The sequence below is a fragment of the Caenorhabditis briggsae genome (genome assembly GCF_000004555.2).
Source record: "Caenorhabditis briggsae complete genome, chrIV, whole genome shotgun sequence".
Lineage (NCBI taxonomy): Eukaryota > Metazoa > Nematoda > Chromadorea > Rhabditida > Rhabditidae > Caenorhabditis > Caenorhabditis briggsae.
The window spans coordinates 8,532,505-8,551,441 of NC_013487.2; the positions used below are offsets into that span (position 1 = coordinate 8,532,505).

The following is an 18,937-nucleotide window of genomic DNA, read 5'->3' on the forward strand; positions in this document are numbered from 1 at the left end:
GAAAGACAAAGAAGCGAATCAACAAAAAAATGAGGTATTCAGATGAGATAAAAGAGTAAAAAAGTATGCACTAGACTTGTGGATATAGGGGTGGAGCAGTTGCTGTATTGTTATAATGAACATGATCCATCATCGGATCGTAGTCATCTGGAGGAGAATCTCTTTGCCATGGATCATCTGCACTTCTTGGTCCGAATCCTCTCTGTTTCATGTAGCCTGTCAGCTGAGCAGGCACTTCATACAGTACTTCGCGTGCCAGATTCTCCATAACAGTGTCGGTATCTAGATATCCGCCAGTCGACCGATTCAAGAAATCGCGCATTGTCACAAATTGGACAATATCTCGTTGAGCAATTCTTGAGTCTTGTTGAAGAAGTGCGTCATCACTGTCCAATTCGTGCATTCTCTCAAAATCTTCGTTTCCAACACCAACGATGATAATGGAAAGGGGAAGACCGGATGCCTGAAAAGTTTGAAATTGTAACTTTCGAATTTGAAAGTAAATCTTACACTAATAACAGTGTTAATCGTAGCGTACATATCCGAAATGATTCCATCTGTAATGATCAGAAGAATCTGAAAAAAAATACAATTTTCAGAAATTCTAGAAATTATTCTTTCTCGCCTGATATCTGGCAGTACTGTTTATCATTCTCTGTGCTTTCTTTGCTACTTGTTCAATAATTGGAGAGAAATTCGTTGGTCCGTAAAGAGTAACACTCTGAAGAGCATGACGATAGGCGGACATCACTCCATTTATTCCAACGACTGATGGATTGTGAGCGCGAAGATCCAATGGAAAAACTGCAGAAACTCCATGTTGTCCAGGCAATTTCGCTCCAAAACCATAAGCTTCAAACGTTTTGGATGAGTTGTAGTGCTGGCAAATGCTCAGAACAGCTCTCAGAGCAATTTCGTATTGGTTTGGATATCCGGACGCCATATAATGAAGAGAAGACGATTGAGCTGGATTTCCATTTGAAGCTGTAAAATCAACAGCAACAGCAAAATCCAATTGGGTTCCGCCGGAAATGAAATCAAGAAATGTGGGCTCGATGACGATTTTCGCATTCCAGAATTTTAATATTCCAGCGTTTTTGTATTTACTTTTCTTTGCCTTCTTCTTCTCGTTGATCAACTGAAAATAGAAAAAAAATGAGTTTGAAAGAAAATAAACACTTCAAGGACCAGGCAACTCAAAAAAAACTCATGGAGAAAGGGATAAAGCATACTTGTAAAACGGGCCCTGCCATAGTTCCTTTCAGAATCAATTATTTTTGACCAACTAAATGGGCCCTGCCTGTTTTCGGCCGTTTGGCTTGTAACTTTGTTTATAGACAAGACACAGTTTTCGGAATTATACAATTTTGTAGTATTTGTCGAGTTCTATCATATCTAAAACAGTTGGTTCAAAATTATTGATTCTAAAAGAAAATATGATGGTCTGCGAAAACATGCAAGGGTATGGTTTACCAGTGTGGGATAGTGCATGTTTTCTTTAATCCTTTAGAGCACAATAATTCTTGAAGTTTAGCTTAACAAAATGTTACTAAAGCATTCAATATATATTTTTTTCTGAAAAAGGAGAATCTTCCAAAAGGAAATTAAATTTCCAAAAGACTAAATAAACTTGAAAATTTTCTTACAGGAATTTGGAGCGTCGCTCCTGTTTTCCCAGCTTCTGACAACAATTGACCAAGACTGATTTGAGAAACTCCGATGATATCATTCCTGAAGATTTGTAATTTAGTAGACATACTCCTCTTATAAAACTAACTGTTTCTTGAATTTCTCGTGGTCATAGCATTCGATTATAATTGGGCGGTCTGGATTCTTTCCACAAAGAGCCTGTGTGTTAATCTGAACAGTTGCCCATCTCGGATTCAAAGTCTTTGGTTTGACTTCTGTTTGATGAATCATATGAGAACTTCCATCGTCGAATCTTCTTTTAAAATTGAGATATGGATCCGATTTCCCGAAGAAATCTTTACGATCAAGTCCTTCTCCACACACATCGAATTGTATTTTTTCATTTTTCTCGTCCTCTTCAGCACGAATTGTTATAGTTCCGTTCTTTGAGTTTTTGTCTCTAAAATTATAAAATTTGAATACATAAGTCTACCAAAAATATCTTTTGAATGCCTTACTTTGGTTTCACTTGACATCCAATTTGTTCTTGCCCTCCGAGATGAGCTCTGAATGTGGAATAGCTGACAATCTGGGCAAGAACACATTCGAATCGACCCAAAAAATCATGAGCAGTCAAATCTGTTCCCACAATTTTACTATCGACGTCGTATCTGGAATAATAGAAATTTTAACAGATTTCGTAGCATTCTCCAACTCACAACTCAAAACGAAGTAACTGAGTCTCTTCGAAAAAGTACGGTAGTAGGAACGTCGTCTTGAATTGAGGATTCAAATCATTCCACACAATTTCAGTTCTTCCTCTTTCAGTCCATTGACGGTCTCTCCAAGTTGGAAGAGTTATTGAATCAGTCGTCGTCGCTTTTCTTCCACTCGTTTTCTCGTAAATTATGCAAATTGGGTCACTTACTGAAAAGACATCAAGGTCCATTAGGTTACTGTAATTCAAACAAATTGACGATTGAAAAAACGAAACGAAACAAACTTTGCTGAAATTGTCAGCCGGACATTAGTCTTTGGACGGGATTCGTTCAGCCCAAGAGCTGATGGTTGGTTCATTTTTGTGCGGTTCTGTAAATGACAGAAACTTTTTGAATCTAGAAGTTAGCGGAAGAAAAAAAACAAATTGAAGTGAGGAAAGCAAACATGAAGAGTTCAAAAGAATGGCAAATGAAAACGAAAAAAAGGTATGATAACAAACAAAATCATATCAGAATAAATAGTGTGAGTCATCGGAAATAGATACAAAAAGGGAGAAAGAAAGAATGAAAACCTGTTGTCCGACTAGAACATTCAAGTCGAAATGAAGAATTTTCTATTTTTAGGTGAACCGGAGGGAACCATGTTAATGAAAAATACGTTTCTTCTTTTATTAGCGGATTGATCGATTTGATATAAGAGGAAAAATAAGAAAAAGGAAGATGATGATTGTTTGTTTAGCTGGCCCATGTTCTCGAGTTGTCAAGAAATTGTTGTTCTTAGGACAATGGGTACAACATATCGGAAGGTGTTGGAAAGCGTTTTCAGTCAATTTTTAATCCGAAGTTTTCTTCACTATCCAAAATTTTCATTCTCCAAATTTTTGGGAAAAATAACAGAAAACTGGACGAAAAACAGTGAAAATCGAGAAAAAATCGGTGAAACAAGCAAACATTTTTTTAGGCTACTGTAGTTGTCGTTGTGGGACCTTCGGTCATGACTAAAGGCGTTTCTCTTCCAAAGTGCACAGCCCGGTTTTTTTTTGTATTAGAATAATACCATAATATCTATGCCTAGCAAATTTGAGAGTCAGTAGCTTTTCAACTTCTATTCATTCTTATATACAAACTTTTTCTAATGAGGTTTTTGATGACGATTTAGTCTCCTAGAGCACATTGACGCTGTATATATCTGACTCCGCCTATCTTTCAAAATTGAGCAAAAATCATGAATCTATGCATGCTAGAGGGGGGGGGGGGGAAGTAATAGATGCGTATGCGCAGACAATACAACAAAATAACAAACAGAACGATAGAGAAAGGTCAGTACGAAGAGACAAAGACAGATAAGAATCATCTGTTTCCCATATTTCTCTGCGTCTCTTCGTCTCACCTGCTCTCTTGTCTTTAGGGACCTCCTTGGACATCTCTACGTCATCGTGCATGCTTTCATCAATTTCTTTTTTTTTTTTGTGTACGTCACAGCACAATCCTGGACCACTGGAAACTAAATTGATACAGAGCAGCTGCAGGAGAAGGAGCAGAATTTAGAATCCTGCGGGTTAAAAATAACAACCAGCGTCTGGAGACAGAGAACAACAAAAGGGATGTTATGACGTAGAAAGTATGATTGAGAGCACAAGTAGAATATACATGTGCATTCGAGTTCCTTAGAAGATAGCTAGAAAAGGAATGTAGGTAAATGGTTGGAAAAGGAAACAATCCATAGAAAACAACAAATTTGCAAACTATGCAGTTGGACGTTAAGAAAATAAAAAGAGCATACACAGAATGACATCAAGCGAACTATGTCAACAACTACTGATAACAAATGAAAAATAAGAATTTTAACTCACATAAACGTTGCAAGGTTTTTTTCTGAGTAACTTTTAGAAACAGCAGGTGATAATACACTTGCAAACTATGCAATGTACAATTGGAGAAGTGAAAAAATGTATTATGAATCATAGACACGAACAGATCCGTCGACGGATAAAAAAAGATATCCGATTCAACGTCAAACGTACAGTGTTCAACAACACTTTCTCTCTTGAAAATTCAAGAACCTAAATATGTAAACTGAATCAAACTTGTAAGGTACAGCTTTTCCTTTTGTCATGGTGACGCACTTACTCGAACTAAAGTTTGTACTAGAATAAAATGTGTGTAAAGAGTTGTCCTGAGCTGGAATATGAAGTGCAAAAATTCAAATAATTCATGAGTAAACTGGTCAAGTTTCGCATTATTTGATCAACTTTGAGCTGATAGTGAGTTATCGCGTGTCAAAGTTGCTTCATCTCATAGAAATCACAACGTCGTGCAGCATTATGCCATTTATCTTTAGACAATCATAGAATTTTACTTGCAAGGTACATTTTTATGTTTGAATCACCGTTTAAAGCCCTTTGAAAGTTTCATAACCTCCAGATTAAGATCATAAGGTCATTTTCAATAAGGGATATTCAGCCACGTAGGGCGTAAGCTTTTTATAACTTTCTACAGTTTGAGTTCCAGAACTTCAGACACTCAGAATTTCGGAAGTTCGAAACACTCTTCTGAATTTAATAAATAAATTTTTCTTCCAAGTTTTCGAATACTTATCTCTGAACTGAATTCTCAAAATTCCGAATCTCTCAATTTCCGAAATATTAAATTCCGAGATTTCCGAAATTCTGATTTTACGAATTAGGAGCGACCGAATTTCTTAATTTCCAATTTTTCCTGAATAAAAGAGGTGAATCCTCTTTATGGTACTTTTTTGAGCAGGGAAAAATGTGTCTTCGATGGCTTGACAGAACGAAAACACAAAATTTTGGTGAAAAGAAGTATATGTCTTCGTAATGAGCTCATAAACTTTTAAACTTCCGAAAACGTAGAGGAGTGTCATTTAGCATGACACGAGTAGATGGATTCTTTTTTCAAACCTACTTTTCCCTTTTTTGAAACACTCTCCCTGAATTAAATAACTCAAAATGTAGAGTTGATTTGAGCAAAAATTCATTTCAAGTTTTATCGAAATATGAAAGACAGAAAGGCATCAATAAATACAATAATTATTGAGAAATTAGCGGTACTAAAAATTGAGGAACAGTCGTGTTTGAGGAAGAAAAAAAGCGATGTAGTTTTGGCCGAAGAACCGTTGAAATCACAGAATATCGTCTCCAATTGCAGATCCTTTTCGAGAAAATGAACGAAGAGATCCAGTGTCAAATGAATGACTTACACTGAGATACGTACGAGAAATTCTGAAATTTTAGAAATTAACATCATGAAAAGTTTTGAAAAAAAGAGAAGGTTCACCGCAAAACACTCCAAAACAAACTTCACCACACTGCAAAAAAGAATAGAAGAAAAAGAGAAAAATGTGTCACACAGAACGGAAAAAACTGTAAACACTGAACGATTTGATGATGATTGGTGAAAATGAGTTGAATGAGTCGCGGTTACCTTCGGATACTGTTCCACACTTGCCTAGTACCACGTCGAGACGTAGATTGTTGAGCTCGGAGCAAGAGCTCATTTTGACATTCGTTGTCACTTATTGATGTACGGCTATCACCAACATCTTCGTCATCATCCTGAATAAAAGGGCTAGAATAAAAGTTCTAGAAGTTCACTTACTTTGACAATTACATAATAGGCAGTTAGTAGGGCAGCTGTGTTTGCAGCCATAGTTGTAATTGAAAGAAGTGGTTGGAGATGACCAGTGACCAGTGCCAATAGCATTACTGAAAATTTATTTTTTTTAAAAGGTGGGGGGACATGAAAAAAATAATGTTCTCGAAATTTCGTTTAAATATGCCCCTCGAGGAGTTGAACGTGTGGGACGAGGATTGAGGGTGCGGCGCCGCTACCGACTGAGCTACGCGGGCAAAGAGAAAGCGCTTTGGCCCCACTTTGGCCCCAAAAATCCCCCGTAAAATCTCCTGTCCCCCCACCTTTAACTTGACATTTTTTTGGCATTCTTCAAATCCCAAACTACCGTAAGATCTGTATCAGAAGGGCCCCTTCAATAGAAATCAAAATGAGTTTTTAAAAGTTAAAATTTAACAGAAATTTGCTGAAACCCTTTTTGTAACCAAAAAATTGAGCAAATTTTATGAAATCGATAGATTTTCATGAATTTCAAAACATTTGAAAATAATTATCGGAAAAATAGAATATCCCGTCTAATTGAAGGACCCCTGTAAGCCACATGAAGGTACTTTGGAACATTAGAAGAACCCGCAGCTCTAAAACAGGTTCTACGGTATTCTCATACTGTGAATTTTTACTTACAAGCATTATTATTCTGAAAATGATTGATTGTGAGTGATAACGTCGTGATGAATGCAGTTGGAACTTGTACTACAAGAAAACTGATGGTTACTGTAGTTATCAGAATACGTGTCTGATCTCGAGGAGTTCTTCCGAATCGATTGCTGAAGTAGGACAAATTAGCCAAATGTAGGTCAAAAAGTCACTTACTGTTTCGTCAAATCTCCCATATCGATTTCAGGTTCTCTTATAAATCCGACATGAAGAAGTGCCAGTAAAACTCCAGGTATCACAAATTGAACAGCGAAATCAGCCAATGGAAGGAACACCTGGAATGATCGGGTTCGTTCAGTGTACAACATTAATCTGTGACTCAATGAATTTTGCATAAAACCTCCCACCCTCACATCGACATCATTGAAGTCATATAAAAAAGGGGAAAACTGAATGAGAAACATCGTTTAGTTTTCTATTGTTCTTTTCGATTTCAAATTTTAATTACTTTTAGATAAAAATGACTAGCTCCAAGTTATTTGTCCTGACACTTTTAGTTGTTTCTGCATTGGCAGCTCCCCAAAATTTGACATCTAAGCAAAACAGAAAAAGAAATTCTCAAGAGAAGACTCAATCGGTGCAGAATCAACAAGGACAGAGTCAACAGGGACAGAATGGAAACACTCAGAGACATACTGGAGGAGGACAATCTAGATCCTATGGAAATTATCAAGGGTTCGAAGGAATGGGAGGTGGATTCGGAAGTGGTAACAGTCAGGGAGGCTTCGGAGGCTTCGGAGGACAGCAAGGAGGATTCGGCGGAAGTTCTCAGGTATAAAAATGAACATCAGTATGCTAATCATTTTAATCACTTTATCAGGGTGGGTTCGGAGGTATGGGCGAAGGATTCGGTGCACAACAAGGGTTTGGTGAAAACAGCCAGGGAAGATTTGGTGGCTTCGGAGGACGTGGAGAGAACCAGGGAGGGTTCGGAGGACAGTCAGGATTTGGTGGAATGGGAGGAGGGATGCAAGGAAGATTCGAAGAGTCTCAAGGGTTTGGTGGATCTCAAGGATTCGGAGGAAACTCTCAAAATGGACTTGGTGGACAATTCCCAGCTCAACGTCCAACTCAGCAGAATGAATGAATTCGGAAGCAATCAAGGATTTGGTGGAAATGGGCAAGGTGGTTACGGAAAATCACAAGGAAATTCTCTGGTAAGAATTTTGCCATAATAGAGTCGCGTATAATGCATTCTGGTTTTCAGGGAGGATTCGGGGGATCTCAAGGATTCGGAGGGAGTTCTCAACAGCAAGGATTTGGTGGACAAGAATCACAATCTGGATTCGGAGGAGGTCTGCAGGGAAGATACGAAGGACAATCTTCAGAAGGACAACAAAACGGATTTAATGAAATATGCAAGGATTTTAATGATAAAACTGTGATTTTATGCAACATTTATAACTTTGATTGCCTTTTTCCTTTTGGTTTTGTTCATTCCTAATAAAGTTTAAAAACGAATTTTCGAACGATTTTTCAATTTTAAAAAGTTAATCCGAAAACTACAGTAAACTTCATTTTTAAATTTTGAAAAATGAATCCGAAAACTACAGTAATCTTCATTGTTTTCAACTTTTAAAAGTTAATTCAGAAACTACAGTCATCTGCAGTTGGCATTGTTAAAAACGCCAAATTTCGACACACTCTAGTGATTACCGTATGTTTTTTTGCAATTTTCGAAAATTCTGGTCATCTACCAAAGTCCGTATTCAAAATGATCACCAAATAGAAAGGACAACAGATTTGTTCTTTTCTGTGAATTTCAAAAATCGGAGTCTCGATTTAATGTATCTACGACGTCATCTCCAGTGAACAATGGAAAATAGAACAAGTTACAGCGAATATCCGGAGGGATAATGATGTCATTACCTCAAAAAAGTTCACTAGGCGATCGCTCCAAACGTCAAACATCGATGAGTTATTGTTTTGAAAAAACCCGAAACAGACATCTCTGACAGTCTAGATCGGCATCATTTGAATAGTATAAAAGTGAAGTTGGATTGGCGTAGAAAGCATCACATTCACATTTAACTAACTGTCCTTAATTTTAAATTTACTAGTTTTCAAGTTTTCGTTTTCAGAGAACCATGTCATACTCTGCAATTGTTTTCGCCTTTGTCGTGGTTATTACTTGTGCCAGACCCCAGGAGCAACATGATCAAGTAGGTCAAATGGGTGGAATTGAAGGACAGGCTGGATTAGGACAACAAGGAGGAGAACAAGGAGGTCAATTTGGAATTGGAGGACAATCTGGAATGGGTGGACAGCCTGGTATGGGTGGAGATCAGAACGGAGGACAAATGCCTGGACAATTCGGACAAAATGGACAAGGAATGATTGGTGGCCAGCAAGGGATGGGAGAAAATGGACAACCAGGAATGACAGGAAATGCTCAGCAACAAGGAATTTAAGTTTTGAATTGGAATAATTTTTGTATTTTGAAATGTATTGCATTAACAGTGTCGATAATCTTCTTCAAAAATAAATCATACCTTATCTATTTCCAAAAATTCGCAACTAATAATTCAGATTGAAAACTTTCAAATTACTTAATGACCATGGAAAATGACCCGAATAATCTGGACGATGTTTTTGATATCAGAATCTTTTCATACAATTTTTAGACTCAAAAAACTCTAACAACGTACTTGAACAACGTTTACATTTTAATATCTATTGAGAAGTCGAAAACTTTTTATCTAGAGTTTTAAGATGGCCCATACTCCCAGGGGGCATCGAAATAGGGGGCATCGACCCCTATGAGACTATCAATGCCCCCTGGGAGCATTTGGTCCGATGCCCCCTATGAGACATGGTGGGATGCCCCCTAAGAGACAACTTCAGGATGCCCCCTATGAGTTAGTGACCCCTATGAGTGTATGTCCCCTTTGAGCACGATGCCCCCTATTTCGATGCCTCCTGGGAGTATGGGCCTTTTAAGATACATATTAGATTCGAAAAAAAGTTTACTATGCTAAGGAAAGATTATTCGAATTGCTTGCAAATCGGATGGCAAACTCATAGAAAATCCAATATAAACATCGGATGAAGCAGATTCAAGAAATCTTTTTCAGGAACTATCGAAAATTTTTCTTGTAAATTTTTTAGAGGAAGGACAAATCTAAAATTCCAAGTTGATGCAGAAATATTAATTTCTAAAATTATTATTTTTCAGCCTGTTTGCAAATAGTAGGCTGGTGCGACTTTATACTTTTCGTGGGGTCCTTAGGGGGGCACTTCAATTAGAGGGGGCACTTTTATATTCCGTGGGTCCTCTGAAAACGGATCTTCTATTGGAGGGGCATCATTTTTCAGTGAAAATTTCGTTTTTCTACTAAAAATCCATTACAATTTCTACAGTAAAAAAAAGGAAAAACACCAATATTGCTAAAATTTTAAAAACTGGCACCTGAAAATTTCTTTTCGTGAGGCCTCGTCCGCCATTATATCAAACGAAATTACTTCTTTGAATTTAGTTGGATTTTCTGATTAAAATTCAGATTTCTTGATAACATTTTGATTGCTAGAATTTCTAGAATTTTCTAAATCTAAAACTCTGAGCTTGATTGCGAAAATTGCTCGAACGAGAAAAACATCTGTACTAGAGCAACGGCATTCAAATTTTCAGGTGCAAGTATTTTTTGAAACCAGAGAGTAATTCAATCTATTTTTCGTGAGGTCTCTAGGAGGGAACTTCAATTAGAGGGGCCCTTCTAATACAGGTTTTACGGTAACCTATATTTTTTATTATTCGTCGCTCCGCTCCTCACTTTTTGATTTCTCTTTTTCAAAACTTCAAATTAAATTTAATTTTCAAGCTTTAAAAAAATCGGATTTATATCAATCAATATTAGGTTACGCCCCTTGCTTCTGTCTACGTGGAAAAATTCCACATATTGAAAAAAAGTTCTTTGTGAAATCACTCTCTTTGAATTTTATTGCTGGAAATTATCACTGCACTTTTTCACTGGTTTGAAGCTCTATGCATTGCGCTGCTTATTGTCAGTTCTTTTCTTTTTTCTTTTGATGCGAAAAAAGTACAAGAAGGCCCTAAGGGTCGCCATGTTTTGGGGTTCATGGCTAGGTGGAATCCACTGAACGTCCCCCTTTTGCAAAATAATCAATCAAAAAGTAAAAGAACTGAAGTATCAATAAAAAGCGTATGCATGGCTTCTTTCGCAGTGAAAAAGAACTTTGGAAATTATCCAACAATGGTCCTCGGAGACGGGCGGGGGGACCCTTTCATGTACTGAGCCTCTACGTGGCGAAAGGGATCAACAGACGGAATTCTGGCTAATCAGTACACAATGAATCATGTTATTTTTCTTAATTTTTATCTTTCATGAAAACTTATTTTTTAGTTGATTTTGACCATTTTCAGGTGTCTGGAGCTCGTCTATCAGGTTTCCGATCACTTTGAAAATGTTGAATAGTGTTCAACAGAACTAGATTAAAAACTTTGCATCAATATAATTTCTCTAAATTTTCTAGATTTTCACTTATCTGACGACTTCTGTAAGGCCCCTTTGTGTTTTTGTTTTTTACTGAAAATGTGAATAAACAGGTGCCTTTCAGAAATCAGCAAATAGCTGAAAAACTAGGAATTTTCAAAAAAATCGGTGAATGCAAAGTTGTCAATCTAGTTTTACGCTCTCCAAAATTTTCAGTCACCGGAAACTTGACAGTCAATCTCCAGACTCCTATTTTGGTTCCTGTGAAAGATAAAATACTGGTGATATTATGATAAAAATTATCAGTTGACAAGTCTTTTATATCTCTCACAGGAATTGAGATAATTTAGCTCAAAAGTTGACGGTTTGGGGTAGGCTTCTATTTTTTGTATAGAGAAAGTAAAGTTAAGAAAAGGTTGTTTGAATTGCTTGCGTATTACATTTTGAACGCATAGAAAAATGAACATCGAATGATGCAGATTCAGAAAATGAGATCCTGAGATTTACAGAATATCCTATGAAAAATGTTGCTGGAACCCATTCCACCGAAACGATAAATTTCGATCTCGATTGTTGTTTCGACGACTTCGAATCAAAAAGTGCGTCACCATCAAACCACTAAATCTTCTCATAACAACCATTTTGCGCCCCAAAGTTCGAGAACAAATTTTTGGGCAATGATGAATTAGAATTACTAACAGATTTGCATATGTTCATCATCAAAAATGATGTATAAAAAGAGGGAATACTCTACAGATAGACATACTTTCATCAGTATTCTTCTGTTAATATCCTAGACATGTTTAAATTGGCTGCTCTTCTCGCCATTATCGGACTTGTCATGTCGGCTCCTCAAGGACAAGAAAGACAAGAAGGTGGACAAGGTGGACCAGGAGAACGTGGAGGATCTACTCCATCCGGAGGAATCGGAGGAGGATTCGGAGGAAATCAGCAAGGAGGACAAGGTGGATTCCAGGGTAATGGATCCAATTTCGGAGGATCCGAGAGTGGTCAGATGGGAGGGCAAATGGGAGGACAACAAGGTGGACAGGGAGAATTTGGAGGACAACAACGCCAACAATAATTGACTTTTTCATCTTTTTTGGCATTTTAAAATGTTTCTTCAAAATAAATTCAGCATCATCATCGTTCATATTTTTTTTTTTAAAACTGTAACTAACCTTCCAAAAAGACCGATTCACAATATTTATGAGTGCTCCATCTCGTACCATGCAACGACCGGCCCATTGAGGAGTTGGCTCCGTATCTGAAAATCCAAATTTTGAAAATTCCATTTTTCTAAAACTCTAATACCTACCCATACAAAACTGATATACTTTTGTATCATGTTCAAAGAACCTCAGAATAGCAAGAGCCACGCAAACGAATATGATGACCCAAATGGCTCGAGAAAATCTTTCGACCGTTCGAAGTTTAAGAGTATTTCTGTGGTATTGGGTTAGGAATCTAAAAAAGAATACCGAATTTAAATTTTTTTGAAAGAATTCTAACCTTGCTGCCGCAAGAAGGACTGAGAAAAGAGTCATCATAGTATCAGTCATATGTGGAATCGTTTCCATTGAAGTTCGAAATAGATGACACATTACTATTGATTGATTTAGAGATCTGAAAAAAACTTTAAAGAAATTAGTCAGTGTCGAATGTGCTAACCTTGTTCCTTCGCCTACAAAATAATACCATACAGTGAATGGAAGGGGTGAGAGGACACTGAGCCATCCACAGAATGTTAGAAGCCAGATCATTTGATATAATGGGTTTGGCTGAACAAGCATTTTTTTTAATAGATGGAATTTTAACTGAAACTTACAAATCTTCGATCACCTTCTCGTTTTTCTCGTTTTCCCATTCCCAGCATAACAGCACACAATGGAGCAACGAGCATCAGAAGAATCATTGGATAAGCGAAACCGTAAACTGCCATATGGGACCAGCCATTATTCAAACGACCAAACATAAATCCAACATTAGCCGACACCTGAAAAAATGGAGATGTTAAAATTTGAAACTTTGAGATTGAACTCTTTTTTCACCTGGTTTTCTTTTCTTCTCACTATTTTTTATTGTTTTGTCATTTTTAAACTTCTCATTTCCTATCAGATATCAATAATCAGGGGCGCACTCACCTCACACTTTTTCCTTGGAAAATCAAAGAAAAACCCGTCTCCACAACAACATTTCGCTGCTCTCTGATCCTCGGTGGCACACTGATCGGATGGAAGAATTGAGATATTGTGAATGCGAAGATCTTCGTCGCCATCGATTGTCGTCAGATGCATAATTGAGCATCGAGCCAAACGAGGTGCAAACCCTCCAACCGTCTGTGTGTCACACCTCTGGAAACTACATCAAATAATGACGAAATATTGGGAGAAAAAATACAACTGGAAGCGTTGAAGTGTTATTTGCAGGTGGTATGTAGAAATGTTATTATAATTGAATAAACTGGAACCAGGTCAAGAAAAAAATACGGAGACAGACGACATGCACTCCGTTTGGAGAGCATAACACAGAATGGAACATGAAGATATTGAATTGATGAAAGAAGGAAGGTAAATTATTTAAAAGAAAAAAAAATATAGAGCAAATTTTGCAAACGATAGAAGCAGCATCGAAACTACCGTAACGAGAAAGTGCCGTAAAACCTGGAATAGAAGGGCCCCTTTACTGTTTTGTTTGACATAACTTTTCTTGGTTCCTATGGATGATACCAAAAATATGTCAATTCTCAAAATATTTTTGATATTATGATAAACAATTTTGCAGTTAACAACTTTTTAATCTCCAACAGGAACAGAGAACAATTGGCTTAAAGTTAAATGACGCATTTTTGATATCTTGCATGGGAATTGATTGTGGGGGCCCTTCTATTACAGGTTTTACGGTATATCAAGGGATTTGTTTTTTTAGTTGATTTCTTTATCTAATGATCTGTTTTTGACAATTTTAAATCTTGGAAAGTTGCGGCCGAAAACTCGAGGATGGGCGGAGCTTATGTAATTATTCTTTGAACACTTTCCCGATTTTTCGACAAACTTCGACGGGGTTTTCAATAGTTTTCATGATTTCTATGCAATGTTTTGCGAAATGAAAAATCAAAGTGAAAAATCGAAAAAAGCAGGAAAGAAAATACTTACGAAAAGTACCTGCTCCTTTATGGGTGTCACTACCAGACCTGAATGGTCCAGAAAATTATTTAAGGATAATTTTGAACCTTCGAAAGTTGCTTTTTCCTATATTTTATTAGTGACTCTGCGATGGATGACAAAAATAAGATTTTTATAAAATGGCATGACTTCCTGGCTGTTGAAACTTCGTCAATGTTCAAGACAATTCGATTTTATAGATTTAATACTTAAAGCAGATAAAATATTCAACAATCACTTATATAATAACTTATAAAATTCTCAGCTTAAAAGAAAAGCAGGCGATGAGTAATACGACCAAAAAAGCTGATTTATCAAAAACTGGGCTCGTCTTGGTTATGAATCAGTGTTCTACTGAAAAAGCTATGTATAAAAAGAGTAATGCTGAAATTTTTTGAAAAGTAAACAAGAGGTGTTGAAAAAACTCATACGGATGCAATGTGAGATCAAAATTATCACAGAAACAGAAATCCAGAAAATGCAGCAGGAAATGCGCTCTTCGACATATCAGAGCCACTGATTCGATGAATTGCACTTCTATTTTTAATTCGTCTTGAAAATTGACCGTTCCTCATTACATCTGTTTTAGGAGACATTTAAGAGAACAGCTGAAACCAAAAAGGAACCAATGGAATATTCAAGAAAAAGATCCGAGTTTCTGAACTAATTGAATAGTGATACAATGAGAGATAGAAGAAATAGAGAATCACAGAAGCCGAAGAAATCTACGCCAAAAGTGGTGGCAGTGACTTTCGTTTTGTTCTGGAAAAAAAGAGCCATCTGAGCAGAGATTTTCTCTTTTTCGTGGCTTCAACCGGATTAATTTCGGGAGGATTTATAACGGATCAGTTGGCGGGGGGCGATCGCCTTTCTTTCACCAAGTGTTTCAACGTCACATCGTTCCGCTAAATGAAATTATGCATGTCCGTCCGTCCCTTTAAAGCATTCACTCTTTATCCATTTCTCTAAAAAACTAACAAAAAAACGAAGGCGGTGGCAGAATGATGGATTTGGTATTTATAAATGCACAAATAGAGAAGTTTGCGTATTAGTTGAGATGCACTAGTCCACCAACCACTCGAATTCATCATCTTCTTCTTCTATCCTTTTAATTTTTGTTTTATTTTATAAAAAAAGGAGAAGAAATAGGAGGAAAAAAGGAAATGAGCGAAAAAAGATAAGCAGGAAATGAAGAGAAAGAGGGTGGATGAGGAGCTAAACGATACTTGACCTACTTTGATTTATCCTTTTATTTTTAAATAGATATTGAGCAATGCTCATACATATTGAGGTTGTTTTTAAAGTTAAATTAATTATCTTAATTATGAATCTAGGTTACTGAGAACACTCTAATAGAATCCACCCTAACTTTCAACTTTGAGCCAATTTATCTCAGTTCCTGTAAAAGATTTAAAAAAAAATCGAAGGCTCAGACCATCTTATCCGACCCGATTTCGTTCTTCGAAGTTAGAAGAATCATATACCTCTGGTTTCTATAGGCAAGCGATTTCAGAAGCCAAACATTATTCAGAGAAAATGTGATATATTTTTGTCTGGAACTGTAATTAGCTCCAGAAATACTGATGGAACATTTTTCAAATATAAGAATGTTGATTGATTTGAATAGGGTCGTTGCTGGCCGAATTGAAACCGGCGTCAAACGCCGCTTTATTTTTGAGAATAGAATTTGCCTTTTGATTCACTAATATCCCCTCACTGTAGCTTCAATCTTAAATATCTCAGTTTTTATGAAAGATAGCAGAAAACTGTCAACTGATAAAATGCTCCAAATGTCAAGAAAACATTTTGGCGATTGACAGTTTTGTCATATGTTTCACAAGAAGTCAAATAATTGAGGTTAAAGGGAGAGAATGGGAATTATAAAATGTTGGAACGAATTTGGTATTTGAGAAGTTTCCACTAGTCTTCCATTAATATGTGATTGTGATTATGTCTGGATCGAGGTTTAGTTCAAAAGTATTTTTTTAGGCTTTTAGAATTTAAAGTTGTAAAATTCGATTTTTGGAACTTCATAATTCAGGTTTCGAAAAACTTGGAAGTTTAGTGATCTTGACATTTAAATTTCAAAAATTTAGGAATCAAAACATTTTTGATCGTTCAAAAATGTATAGCATGACAGTAAAAATATCAATTTCATTCCATTTGACTGTTTCGGATCGATCATCTGTTGTTTTTTTTTTCAATCTTTTCTCTATGAAGTATTTTCTATTGAAAAATTCATCTTTTAAAAACCCGGCGTTTAATGCCTGTGAAAGCTTTTGCTGGCGATTCACGCCGCTTTAAAAACTGGCACTGGCGGCCACTGGCGGCCAGTGCAAAAATTATAAGCGGCGTGTGGCGCCAGTAAACGCCGTTTTGGCCAGCCTAGATTTGAAAGAAACTTAACTTTTTTATTTTTACTCGAACAAAACCATTTTTTTATTCGAAAGTTATGTTTAAAAGTTGTATAGAAAACCAAGAAGTGTGTTCTACATCTGAAAATCAGACATTTTTTGAGACCATTAGCACATCTCCTAGGTGTCAAACAAAAAAGAAACGCCTTCTTTTTTCCTCATTTTACAACCAGCTCAACACCTTTTTTGTTTTAATTAAAGATTCATGATGATGGTGAAACAACACAATTAGTCTCTTTTTTTCCTGTTTTCTTGAGCTTTTCGAAACCTCCTTTTTTCGTCTTTTTTCACAGATGGAAAATTAATGATCAAATGAGGAATTGGAAGGTTTCATTTTGTCTGTTGGGTTGCCAATTTAGGAAATAAGAGATGGACTTTTGAAAAAATGAATCATTTGGAGAGAAAGCAATATAAATTTAATCTAGATAAGCCAAATCGGTTTACTAGTGTCTTCGTATCAGATTTTGAAGAAAAAAAACATATAGGGAAAAACACAAAAAAACAAAAGTGACACATCTGAATATTTAAACTACATAGGAAATTAGGAAATGTTTGAAATCTGAAATAGATTTAAGAGATTTTGAAAATGAACTACATAAAATATAGTTTTTCGAAATTCTAGGTAAACCAATCTTCACAACTTGTATCTTCATTGATTTTATGAATATAAATATTCTCAGCTCCTCATTAATTTCTTGTCCCTTGCAAAGAAAAAGATGACCTAATTTATTCAGAAATGCGATCGTTTTTTTGGTATACGTGCATCAAGGAATATTATCTTTAGCAACTCAAAAATAATTCAAAATTTGAATGGATGTTTTTGTCGATTCAATGAAACGGATCACAATTCCTAAACATAATTTTTAACTGTAGTTTTGAATTTTCAAAAAAAAATAAGTAATTAGAGTTCACAGGTGAAAACTCCAACTTCAAAGGTGACGTGCTTCGGGCGCATTTGTGCGGTACCTTAAAAAACCGCCGTAATTCAATGACATAAAATTGTAATGATTTACGAAGCCCCATAAAAAGTAACTTTCTTCAAGTTTTTTTCAGAATTAGTATCATTAAGCTCACTATGTTTCCTTGACTACTGTTATTTTCAGATGTATATTTTGTTTTCTTGAAAAAAACAAGAAAAATGCTTCCGAAATGTTTTTATGCTTCTTTCTACATGTAAATTCTTATTTTAAGACTCACAGAAAAACGAAAACTCGAAAAAAAAATCTGAAAATGTTCGCTCATGTTTTTGTGTCAACTTGATGTACCTTCATAATATTATGGCGTTGCCCAAACGTAAATAGTATAAGAAAGCTGCGATACGTTTAGGTTTTTTTGTATCTATCGATTTCCCCATGTATTGCAAATAAATATATTATTATTAGAAAAAAATTTAAGCTGCGAAAAACTTGTATTCGAACTTGTATATTATGTTCCAAAAAATATCTTGAATGTTCGTTTATTTTCAGGCACTTAAAGGGACATTTAAAAAAATGTCAATTTTAGAGTAATGATGATTCTCATAGAAAGCTGTGTAACTTATTCTAGAGCTCTTTCAAGGGATGGGATACCTATTACAAACAATGTGGAGGTATCGATCACATTTTCTGCACCTCAGTTGCTATGAAAATTTATAAAAAGTTTAATTTTTGCAAGACCATTTTCTCAGCGCCATAAAACAACAGAGAACGATTCTAGAACCAAAATTTTTCTAGGTTACCATTTTTCAGATAATACTTTTCTAAGCTTTCAGGGTAGGTGTTAGAAACTGTCTTGAAATCATCCCCGCTCAACTGGAAAATTATTATGAAATAGAAATCAGGAACTGAAGGAAAAATAAATAAAAACTATTCAAAAATTCAGGAGAAAAGAGAGAGACAACTGAAATGAGAGCAAAAAAAGGAAACTGATTTCAGAGGAAGATTACTGAGAAGACGAGAGGGTAATTGACGAAACAAATAGGGATTAATCTAGAGAAATCGAGCATTGGTTTTTGAATTTTTTTTTTCGAATTTTGGAAAGCATCGAAACAAATTTTTCTGGAATTTTTCGAATCTTTAAGATAAACTAATGAATTTTTAAGAGGAAAAAACGTCAACGATGAAAACATTTTGACATGAAATTCGAGAAATAAAATCTAGAAGCACATTTTTAAGTCAAAACACAATTTAGTTCCGGAGAATTCCTTTAAAAAAATATATTGATTTTCAACTATTTTTCAAAAATCGTTCCTATTCCAAAAAAGGATACCGTAA

The 18,937-nt window shown here is 35.9% G+C and overlaps 7 protein-coding genes across 7 annotated transcripts; 3 read left to right on the forward strand and 4 right to left on the reverse strand.

Moving 5' to 3' along the window:
* Positions 1–70: 70 nt before the first annotated feature.
* Positions 71–2,706, reverse strand: Cbr-gem-4 (the record flags this gene model as incomplete). Its single annotated transcript, XM_002633295.1, has 8 exons — positions 71–463; positions 511–576; positions 626–1,138; positions 1,647–1,731; positions 1,778–2,089; positions 2,148–2,300; positions 2,349–2,585; positions 2,633–2,706. The coding sequence occupies 8 exons, from the start codon at positions 2,704–2,706 to the stop codon at positions 71–73; spliced, it is 1,833 nt and encodes a 610-aa protein (XP_002633341.1).
* Positions 2,707–5,490: 2,784 nt separating this feature from the next.
* CBG06081 lies at positions 5,491–6,964 on the reverse strand (the record flags this gene model as incomplete). The annotated part of the gene is made up of 5 exons (XM_045235613.1): positions 5,491–5,590; positions 5,811–5,923; positions 5,967–6,073; positions 6,624–6,766; positions 6,813–6,964. 5 exons carry the CDS (start codon positions 6,962–6,964, stop codon positions 5,491–5,493), a joined length of 615 nt encoding a protein of 204 aa, XP_045093074.1.
* A 306-nt stretch (positions 6,965–7,270) lies between these two features.
* Positions 7,271–8,100, forward strand: CBG26318 (the record flags this gene model as incomplete). The annotated part of the gene is made up of 2 exons (XM_045235614.1): positions 7,271–7,813; positions 7,864–8,100. The coding sequence occupies 2 exons, from the start codon at positions 7,271–7,273 to the stop codon at positions 8,098–8,100; spliced, it is 780 nt and encodes a 259-aa protein (XP_045098488.1).
* Positions 8,101–8,743: 643 nt separating this feature from the next.
* Positions 8,744–9,067, forward strand: CBG26317 (the record flags this gene model as incomplete). Its single annotated transcript, XM_045235615.1, has 1 exon — positions 8,744–9,067. One exon carries the CDS (start codon positions 8,744–8,746, stop codon positions 9,065–9,067), a length of 324 nt encoding a protein of 107 aa, XP_045098487.1.
* An 814-nt stretch (positions 9,068–9,881) lies between these two features.
* Positions 9,882–11,871, reverse strand: CBG26316 (the record flags this gene model as incomplete). Its single annotated transcript, XM_045235616.1, has 2 exons — positions 9,882–9,929; positions 11,857–11,871. 2 exons carry the CDS (start codon positions 11,869–11,871, stop codon positions 9,882–9,884), a joined length of 63 nt encoding a protein of 20 aa, XP_045098486.1.
* Positions 11,872–11,906: 35 nt separating this feature from the next.
* On the forward strand, positions 11,907–12,191 carry CBG26315 (the record flags this gene model as incomplete). Its single annotated transcript, XM_045235617.1, has 1 exon — positions 11,907–12,191. The coding sequence occupies one exon, from the start codon at positions 11,907–11,909 to the stop codon at positions 12,189–12,191; it is 285 nt and encodes a 94-aa protein (XP_045098485.1).
* A 92-nt stretch (positions 12,192–12,283) lies between these two features.
* Positions 12,284–13,404, reverse strand: CBG06085 (the record flags this gene model as incomplete). The annotated part of the gene is made up of 6 exons (XM_045235618.1): positions 12,284–12,374; positions 12,422–12,574; positions 12,620–12,733; positions 12,779–12,888; positions 12,936–13,103; positions 13,252–13,404. 6 exons carry the CDS (start codon positions 13,402–13,404, stop codon positions 12,284–12,286), a joined length of 789 nt encoding a protein of 262 aa, XP_045093073.1.
* Between the last annotated feature and the right edge of the window lie 5,533 nt (positions 13,405–18,937).